At 30.0% G+C, this 10517-nt stretch overlaps 1 protein-coding gene across 3 annotated transcripts; it reads right to left on the bottom strand.

Moving 5' to 3' along the window:
• Nucleotides 1-2031: 2031 nt before the first annotated feature.
• Nucleotides 2032-9653, bottom strand: Tapas (tudor domain-containing protein 7 tapas). Of its 3 annotated transcripts, none has more exons than XM_076782984.1 (17): nt 9434-9652; nt 7912-8059; nt 7318-7526; nt 7135-7244; nt 6946-7057; nt 6355-6696; nt 6037-6204; nt 5168-5518; nt 4554-4721; nt 4222-4473; nt 3887-4129; nt 3440-3790; nt 3133-3350; nt 2826-3039; nt 2628-2746; nt 2370-2521; nt 2032-2280 (listed from the first exon to the last, which is right to left on the bottom strand). In XM_076782984.1, exons 2-17 carry the CDS (start codon nt 7994-7996, stop codon nt 2057-2059), a joined length of 3318 nt encoding a protein of 1105 aa, XP_076639099.1. In that variant the 5' UTR covers nt 7997-8059; nt 9434-9652; the 3' UTR covers nt 2032-2056. The 3 variants fall into 3 exon arrangements, with proteins under 3 accessions (XP_076639099.1, XP_076639100.1, XP_076639101.1); XM_076782985.1 differs by lacking the exon at nt 9434-9652 and adding an exon at nt 9119-9365; XM_076782986.1 differs by lacking the exons at nt 2032-2280; nt 2370-2521 and having other exon boundaries at nt 2628-2685; nt 9434-9653.
• Nucleotides 9654-10517: the final 864 nt, after the last annotated feature.

The following is a 10517-nucleotide window of genomic DNA, read 5'->3' as shown; positions in this document are numbered from 1 at the left end:
GAATACATATTCTAATTAAAAGAAAAATCGTATTTTAAGATAATCGTCAACATGAAAGGTATCAATAAATATACGTGCGATCAATGCCCGTAAATTTAGTGTTAATTATGATGTACGTACAAAATCATTACAAGCGATACTCCATTTTGTTATAACTTCGACGCGTACATTATTATTGAGAACATTTTGAGTGATAAATATTTGAATTAATAAAACTATTAAGCACATATTGTGGCCTATTTAAAATTTTCCATTGTCTTCCTTTTTATCAACCTTACAAAGAGTTAATAGATTACGCCATATTGTCTTTTACAACAGTTCAAATTGATGGCTGGTATATTTTTTCCGACGGATTACTCTGTATTATTTAAGTACATTAATGTATGCCAAAATATTATTTTATTTCTCAATTAATACAAATGTTATTGCGAACACAAGTATATATCAACTTTTATGTTATATGTAAAGTATTTCGAATTGTAATCCAAAATTGTATCGTCGTAGTTAACCAATGCATTTAAATATTTTTGCTTTCAAGTAATTTTGTTTCGATAAATGTTTTTCTTTTTGACGTTATCGATTGAATTAAGTATAACCTACAAGGCATCAACTAAGGCATTAAAACTGCCCAATTTTTAATATATTCTGATACAAATTTTAAAAATATATTCTTAATAAATGTAGATTAGATCAGTCCAGATCTTGCCTGGATCAGTATTCTCTAAAATAAGGGGTGTACCCTTTAGAAGGGGAACATTCAATTTGTATAATAATGCATATAACATGTTTATGTAAACATTAGTATTTATTGGCACCTTTTATCAAGTTATCATTATCAAAAATAATATTTTACTGCAACATAACATTAAGTTATAATATTATCTTACCAATTTAACAAAATGGAAATACACCTCATCAAAAATTATAATCCATTAATGCATGTAATATTACTTTACTGAAATATCGCATACATATTCAATCTAGTGTAAATATTGAAAAAAATAAAGACACCTTCCTCGAATAAAATGAACTTGTAGTATGAAAATTATAATGATTTTCACGCTACTTTAAAAATAAACTGTAAATTTTTAAAACGTATAACATACTGAATATAATGTCACTAATTAAATATGATAAATTACTTGATCAAAATAATAATAATAACGGTATAAATAGAGGATAAATTGCAATAAGAAGGAAATTCATATTAGCTAACAAAACACTGTTTATCACATACAGAACAGATAGTTCTATAATCATTGGAATCTAGGATATGTACTACTTCTTAATATTTTAACTTAGGAGCAGTATAGGTAGAAAACAAGTAATGGTCAATAAACGTACATCAAATTAAACTAAAAATGGAATGCTCTCAATTTTCATCAAATCGTCTCTGTGAATTTCCATATGCCACAGCCAGATCGTGTATAAGCATACTGTTATCTAATGCGTGACAAAATAATGTTATTAAATAACTAAATTCTTACGAAAAAATAAAATACATTAACAAAAATATATGAAAACCATAGATGCGGATACTCTATACCGCGTAAGAAATTACTCTAAGAAATATATATGCTTATTAGATATATTTATGTATTTCTTAGAGTATAGATGAATAAATTATTATTCGAAGAAAAATAAAAAAGGAAGAAAACGAGGATCTCTAAAGGGCATTATGAATCTAGAAATTAAACAAATATAACAAGCACGCACGCACACACACACACATTCATGCACTTATTATGTGTATATGTACATCTTTACAACTTTCCCCTAATCTTGTTTCGATTTCTAGTCATTGAAATGTGTGTTTTGCGAATAGTAACGAGTAGAAAGATTACTTTTATATACAAGCTATTCTGAATAAGCATGAATCACTAAAACCGTACCGAAGTCCTTTTCGCACACGTATAAGAAAGAATTATCGATAGCACGCGCGCCTCATACAAACATTCAGAAACTCATTGATTCATTTGTTTCATTAAGCTGACTCTCGTGTTGTTCGTTATTTTTTCAAACATGCGCATCCAAATATGCATATATATGCGGATTATTAGTCAACGAGTGTAGCTCGACCTTCTTCTACTAACAGTCGATCGATATAAATGTCTTCAGTTGTATTAACATCTATCAACTTTAAACCCAATATAGTATCAGCGGGAGAAAGTCCGTCAGAATTTGATTCAACAACTATTGATACAAAATTTTTCTCCACAACCAATTCTTGAAACCTTAAACTATCTTCAACGGACCAGTCAACATAAGTTGGTCGAATGCCTGTTCAAATTATTAATAAAACGTACAAATTGAAGTATTTGTTACGAGTTGAAGTTAAATTAAAATTAAAGAAGAAATTAATTACATACCAGCTAGTCTTGCTTTAATAGCTTGATACGGTAGTTCCAGGAACTGACTTTTCAAAGGTTGTAATTTACTTAATGGTAGTACCGACACATCTCCAAAATCGCAAAAATAAACGCTAACCGTGTCTTCTTTGATTATACTTGAAATGCACACCCTTAAAAGTGATTAAAAATAGGTAAGAATTATCCATAATTTTCAATATATTAATACACAATAAACAAAATGCAAAATGTAAGTTTATAAACTGCTTTTATGTATACCTATACCAATGACCATCAATGTGTTTAGCGGCGTAAAGCGTTCCTTCCCTTACTGATTCTAAAGTTGGAGCAACACCTTTATACGATTGACAAGCCTCTTGCAACTGAATCATCATTACCTAAACAATGAATAAATAGAAAAGGAAATGTTTAATCGTATATATGTTATACGTATCTCAAACTTAAAATAATAATTACCTCTAAAGAGCGCTTATCGTCGAATGGTTGAACAGTAAAGTTTCCAGGATGCGCTGCCATTGTCACGTGCACATCAAAATATTCGCCGATACCAGAGATTTTCGGTGGTTTTAAAGATCTAACAACTTCGCCTGCTTCAATTCCTGTAAATTTAGAATTCGCGCGTTCTATGCGTTTCCTTGGTTTTATATTATTATTTCCATCACCCTGCGATCTGAAAATAATATGATTATTAATACTGTTAATAATTATTGTTAAATATTATTAATACTGGTGTTTATTTTTTATTTATCTGTACTTCACATACTTCATAAGTTCGTCTTCAAGAGCCAAAGTGTTATTGATAGAAACGAGCATATTACTTGGTTGAATTCGCTTAAATAATTCAACGACCTGTAAATCATTTTTAGAGGATACAAGTTTCATAAGAAGCGGCTCACCCTTCGGAGCAATTTCTGCAAGTTTTGTAACCATCTTCTCATTGAACATTGATTTATCAATGTTGTGAAGAAGTACCTTTAATGCCTATTATACAAAAATCACACATATTTGTTTAAAATAAATAAATAAATTATACAAGAATTCCAAATGTCATGAAATAGCTCTCCATTTACCTGAGCTGGATATTTTGCTAATACTTCAGATAACCTTTCCAAAGAAAGAAGATTACTCATCGCCGTGATAACAGTCTTACCAAAATCAATTAAAAATGCTTTTAACTGATTGAAAGAATTACTAATAATTTTTCCTCTGTACCAATTATTATTTACCGACACAAAGTATGTTTTATTAAAGTCAATTGTAGTCACAGTACAATTTTCCAGCTCTTCTGCGTTTAATCCAGTACATATTAGTCTATTCAATAAACAGACTAAGATTTTCATACTCCTGGATTGTACTTGTACAAAAATATCACCATTTTGATCTACATGAGAAATAAATACTTCATATACATGTTGCTCCTCCTATAAACAACAAAAATTCCTTAAAATACCTTCTTCAATTAAACGCTACCTAATATAATCGTATTTGCATAAATCAACCATTAAGCAAGTACTTACACCATCTAACTTAGGAGCAGTCACTGTATGCAAAATTTGTTTAGACAATTCTGAATTTACATTAATATCTTCTGGTCCGTGAGTATCATAAAATATAACTGTCAAAAATGGTCCATTCTCATCTTTATCGCGATTGATTATTTCAACAAATAATGCACGATCAAGTAGAACCTTTTCAATTTGGCTCAGAATGCTGTCACATTCGCTAAATTCTTCCAATCCAGATAGACACAGTCTTAATGCCTGATATATTATTTAATAAAATATTTAGAATTTCCTTTTCTACAATACACCAAAAAGTTGATTCTTTATAAAAAAAAATAACCTCATTATACCTGAGCAGGAAGCACACAGAACTTTCTCTCTAATACATGTAATTTACTGTAATGGATAGTATCTTCATCACCATGATCAATAAACAAAATTGTAGCAAGTCCATTCACAGAATTATAATCCAGACAGCGAACTCTGTGCCATGAGTCGTCTTCGGAAACAGCATAGTAACTGCCAATTTCGATTGGTTTGACAGATTTGTTTATTCCATTATAATATTGAGCCATTTCAGTTGTCATAGCATCAAATTGATCCTACATATGAATCATAAAATAAGTTTAAAAAGAAGGGAAAAATGAAAAAGCATAAACAGCATAGAAGGTATTTGACGTACGCTGTACGAATCTCCTACGAGTCTAGCCCACACTTCGACAGTGCTTATAACACATGTAACAGATACAAGTAAGAAATCTTCTTCTGGTAATTGCAATTGTCCAGGTATAGGTGGGCCAATTGGATTCAATTGTATCTTATCTGTTTTTAACGAACCAATATTTCGTATCTGAAAGAAAAGTTTCTAAAGTGTGCTAAAATTGATAGTCTAAACCAGAGCTTCTTAAACTGTGGCTCGCAACTTGGACTAGGATCCAATCCTAGGGTCACGAAAAACTTTCTTTTGCAAAAGGAGGTCACGGATGAAAAAGTTTAAAAATCAATAGCCGACCCAGCTTCAATTTCGGGTACTTGAATTTTATGAAATTTTAGGAACCCGACTTTACGAGTACTCGAACTTAGCGAATTTTCGGGACCCAATCCGATCTCGAAAAAATTCCCCAGCTCGCCGGAATCCAAAATTCTGGGTATCCGATACTCCCAACGAACTATCTTTTGCTTATATTAATAAGTAGTATATGTATGCTTGTGTCGAGGTATATATCAACGAAATGAGAGTGTAATTCTCTATATATTCATAATATAATGTAAAATTTATGGAATATATTACTTTACCTTCTCTGGAGATGATACATATCGACGCAGAATTACTGAATTATCAGCGCCTTTTTCTAAAACTATTGCTGGATACTCTTCGACAATTTTTTCCCAATCTCCTGGTAAAATTTCTTTGTATTGCTGCTTATAATATATAGGTACCTGATGCATGAAGATACCATTAGGATGAGCGTCTACTATAAACAATATTCGAGATTTAATTACATCTCTATTTTTAGTTTCATTAAGTTTAAAGAATGATCCATATTTTTCAGTAAGATCAAGCAAGGCAAATGTTGCTGCAAGTTTTTGTGCTTCATCTTCAGAACGTGCTTCTTTCGGATAACTTGAATATCCATGTGGACCAATCTAAAAGTACATTTTCATATATACATCTATTATTAAATATTATCAATTTATACTGAAATACTATATACAAAATTGGACTTGATGTCATGGGGGGTTAGTAAACGTTTGTATTGTGGAACCAAATTGCAGAAAAACGACAGAGCAAATGTTCATAATAGATCCAACAAATAAAAAGAACCGAGAAATAGAGCGGAAAATAACGGGAACGGTAAATATACAGGAATACAGAAAATACACAGTAACTGAAAAGTAGAATAGTTAAGTACAGTATTGTTAAATGGGCCGATGTCTTTACACATTTGCGGTCACCGACAGTGAAAACAGGGACGTGCTATCTGTTAGTGCGAGTGTAAACATTTGATCCGCGAGTGTCCGCGATCGAATTCAAAACACCAAACAATATGGAGACAACTTAAAATTAAATCAGTTTCAAATAACGACCATATTCACAAATATTTCAATAAATATAATACTATCTATAAAATTCCAATACCAAATAGTATAATATTATCACCAACCTTAACTTGTGCGAACACAACTGGCTCTTTCGTATTTATTATCGTTGTAGGACAAATTTGATATACAGGTGCTGGAAGATTTAATATACTAGATTTCCTTTTTAACTCTTCTCTTGGATCAAGAGATTGTAATTTTGGCACAATCTTGCTGGCATTATTTAATGGAGTCTGAAACAAAATCATTTCGGTATATATACTATGTTCAACGAGTCGAGTCAGTGTAGATGAACAAAATTTTTAGTCAGGAATTGGACTGTATTAAAAGACGAGAGAAATCTAACATAGATAAATTATGTGCATATAGCAATAAATATTTACCGATTGATTCCTTGGAGGGTGTTGAAAATGTAATTGATTATCATCTGCTAAAACTTGTCCAGGTGAAAGGGGGGATAACACTTTTACTTGTTGCGAAGGTGGCGAAATACTGGAGGGTAAATTAAGCAATGGAGGTATATTAGAATTAACTTTGAGTCTTTCACTAATATTTGAAGTTTTTCCTTTAGGAAGAATTTCCATATTGTTGTTAACAGTCTTTGGTTTTTGACTTATCACAGGCATTACCGCCTTTCCATTGTTCTTTACATAAGAATCATCTCTAGGCTTATTAAAACTTTGGTTCGGTGGTAAAACGGAAGTTCTTTGTCTATCGTTCAGTCTCTGAAATAAATAATTTATACATATATTATATATTAACGGCGTGCGAGTAACCCAAAACTCAGGCTCGAACCATCAGGAGAGCAGTAGATTTCACTCAAGCAGCCAAACTATTTTTTGGAACCATTCAAAACAATTCTGCTCAAGATGTATCTGCACTACTCCAATTGACCGATTTTTTAACAGCTCGAGCCTGGATATACACGCATATATATAACAAAATTAAAATATATAAAATTTATGTCAACTTACTTTACTTGGGGAGCTTGGCGGTACTCCAAAATCAGATTGTATAAATCTTGGTTTCTCACTATTTTGATAAATAGTAATTTTTGTTCCCATTGTGGGGACTGATGAATTTTGTCTAAATAAATATAAATTAATCTTTTATCACTTTTGTTATTTTATTTATAGTACTCTTATTTTGTAACTTGTATTTACCTTCCAATTACTTGTGCACACGAATTATCGTTACCACTTCTAGCAGCACGTGGAGGATTTCTTCTAACCATCATAGGTTGACGATATGGAGTTGGCCTTCGAGCATTAACCTACAGTAATGTTTACATGATTTAATTCTAAACACATATAAAAAAAAAGTAACAAAATTGGACAATTATTTACCAATTTTTTCGATTTCTTAGAACCTGTTTTCTGTCGTGCGATTAATTTAGAAATATGTGCAGATTCTTCAGTGGCTATAGCTTCTACATAACATTCTGCTCCTTTATCAGTAATTTTAATACCAGGAACAGTGTGCAAAAAAGCAACTAGACTTTGATGTCCAAACTTTCGAAATGGTATGTTTTCGTCAATAAGCAATTTATAATCTCCTACAAAATAGTTAATGTAAATGTAAAAATAGTCATGCCAGAAGAATAAATAAATTTTCTATATTAGTTATATATTCAACCTAGTTTGTACAACAAAAACTATTAATTGAAATGATATTTGAAAAGAATTTTATTTCAATATAATTCAATTTTAAAGCTATTATTTTCAAAGTTTTCTTTAAGGTAAATTTATTATAACCATGATAGTTTGTTGGAAATTTTTAAAAATATAATTTTATTATTAGTATTTTAGTATTACATGAATACAGTATGAAATTAAAGTAAAATCTATATCAAAATAGAAATATTATAAATATTAATATTAAATACTTTTCCAAATTATTTCATTTCAATGTATTAATTTGGTATCAATTTAACTACTTACTACTTAAGTGGTCTATCTTGACACCGCCCTTTGAAGAAATGAGACATGCTCGTAAATTTTTTATTACTTCGTCTCTATCCATCATCACTCTTTAGTATGTTCGAAGAAAACAATGTATGTATAAGTTGTAAATACAATAATTAAAAATCTGAAAATATTTATAAAAAATTAATTGAAATAATAATAAACAATATTGTTACATAACAAAAATAATGATAATTATAAGTAATAAATTCATATAATTCTTTCTATACAATAGGCGTGTAAAACAACATTTTACAAAACATTTTTCAAAATATACTCACGACTCTTAAACACAGTTTTATTATAATATCGAATGTTATATTTCTACAAGAAAAAAAGGTCAAAATTTGGTTCCTTATAGCGTATTAGAAAAATACTTGTTTTTTATAAATAAACATATATTTAATTTTACGTATTACATCGAGTGACTTCGTGTGAAGTTTTAACAAAAGAGTATGATTCTTTGAAATATCATTTCCGTATCTTATACTAATATTCTAACGATAAAAATTAGAACGTGTAACAATAAACTAGTATTTGTCAACCGATTAATATATATATATATACATATATATATTAACAACAATATAAAAAACGACAGTATCAGATTCGTATCTGAGAAAAATAATAATTGGAACAATGCCGGCAAATGGCGATGAGATCGGTACTATAGGAATTGATAAAAGAAATAAATGTCAAATAGTATTTCAATACGAAATTCTTTATCATTTGTCCTACATAATAAAAGTAACAGAATTCTTATTTTGTTAAACTTTATGGAAAGAATATATCAAGACTTATATATTTACATTAGTTTTATAATTATTTAATACGTATAATATCTAGATTATTATTTGCATGACAATTGTTAATGAACGCAATTCGGCGATATGAATGTTGTACATTGAAAGAACAAAGAGATAATATTTCTTATAAAACACTGAACGTATTTCAACTTGAACACCCTTGTAATTTAAAATAGCATACACTTGTAAATATATTACTCTTACTGCATTGATACCAATTACAAGATGAAATGTAACGATTGAAACTACATATAATTGCTTGGTAGCGACATCGTTGAATTGCGTATTTTCATCGGAAAGGAAAAAATACCTAGCGAATTTAAAAAACGATGTGAATATTATAAATGCTTATTTCGCTAAAAGAGATACACTATTACCTTGACATCATAAAAATTAATAAAACCAATTATAGTTCCCAATGACATGTAACGAGTACACAACTCGAATTAAAAAAGCACTGGCAACAGCTGCATACCGAATTACGAAAAAGTAATATACATTTTGCAGAAGATAATATCACGTATAGACGAATGAATAAATTCTAATTTATAATAAATATCTTTCAATGAGAACCACAGAATAATTTTAAGGACGATGAAATTCTTCGCAAAAAATTTAGGCCACAGTTATACATGACATGTATATATATATTGTATATATATATATATATATACACGTTGAACTGAACATACCTTCTTCGTTAATAGTCACGCACGTAAAAAAAGTCACGATGCTTTTATTATAACTTGATCACACTTTGCCACTTCATGCGAAATCTGACTATTATTTGATAACAACTCAACTGATTCTAACATTCCCTCCAGTTTATCGTTCTCGAAACCCTACTTCTCACTCCATAACACTTCTGTAGACTAACTGACGAACCTATCATCACCCGAACCGAACCCGAAGTAATATGGAATACCTCGCTTGTCCAATTAGATTCGTTCACCCTACTTTACTTTGCCATTGTGACGGACCAATCACCAGTTAGGGCTAGAAGCGCGGTATATTTAACGAACGTCAAGCATTTGACTAAACAGATCAGTTTGGTTCAAACTTAATTTAAATTTAATAATTATAAAATTAATATCAGTTGCTTGAATATTAAAATGCTTGTAATTCTAATTGAAAATATATAATACTAGACATTCAAAGAATTAATTCAATTGTAATTATTTTCGAAGCTCTTATTAAAATGTAAAAATACTGATCACATTTTTAATCTAATTGTTATTTAATAAACAATCATATACAAAAAAAATAATAAAATTAACAATAAGAAGTAATAGAAATGTAATAACAGAAATTGTATGTCTAAAATCGAGAAAACTATTAATAGTATTAATTATATTACATATAATGCGAAATTTCCTATTTTTCTATGTTGCACCAACAAAAAATTATATCGTTGATAGATTTCCTATATCAACTATTTGTATTTACGCTTTATAAAGAACTACAGCTTGTACCGGTTTCTAGAATTAGCCTGTAAATGTTTAAAGAACAATAATCGTAAAAGCAATAAATCGATGCTTTCTTCAAACTCTATCCTTGGATTTCATGTTTTCCCTATCACGTGTCGACCAGATGTGGACTTTTACAATGCACTTCAAAACGAAGAAAAGAACGTGCCACTTGGAAAAGGTCCGCAGATTGCGACAAGACCAAGCAAACTTAAAGCAAAACAGATACCGTTTGGTTTTTGTAACGTTGACCTGAAATTGGAGAAAGGATACTTTCCCCGTTGTCTGTTCAGAACGGCAAGTTATAAAA

Source organism: Colletes latitarsis, chromosome 2 (genome assembly GCF_051014445.1).
Source record: "Colletes latitarsis isolate SP2378_abdomen chromosome 2, iyColLati1, whole genome shotgun sequence".
NCBI lineage: Eukaryota > Metazoa > Arthropoda > Insecta > Hymenoptera > Colletidae > Colletes > Colletes latitarsis.
The sequence above is the reverse complement of the archived record's forward strand: the minus strand, read 5'-3'. Positions and strand labels throughout refer to the sequence as shown.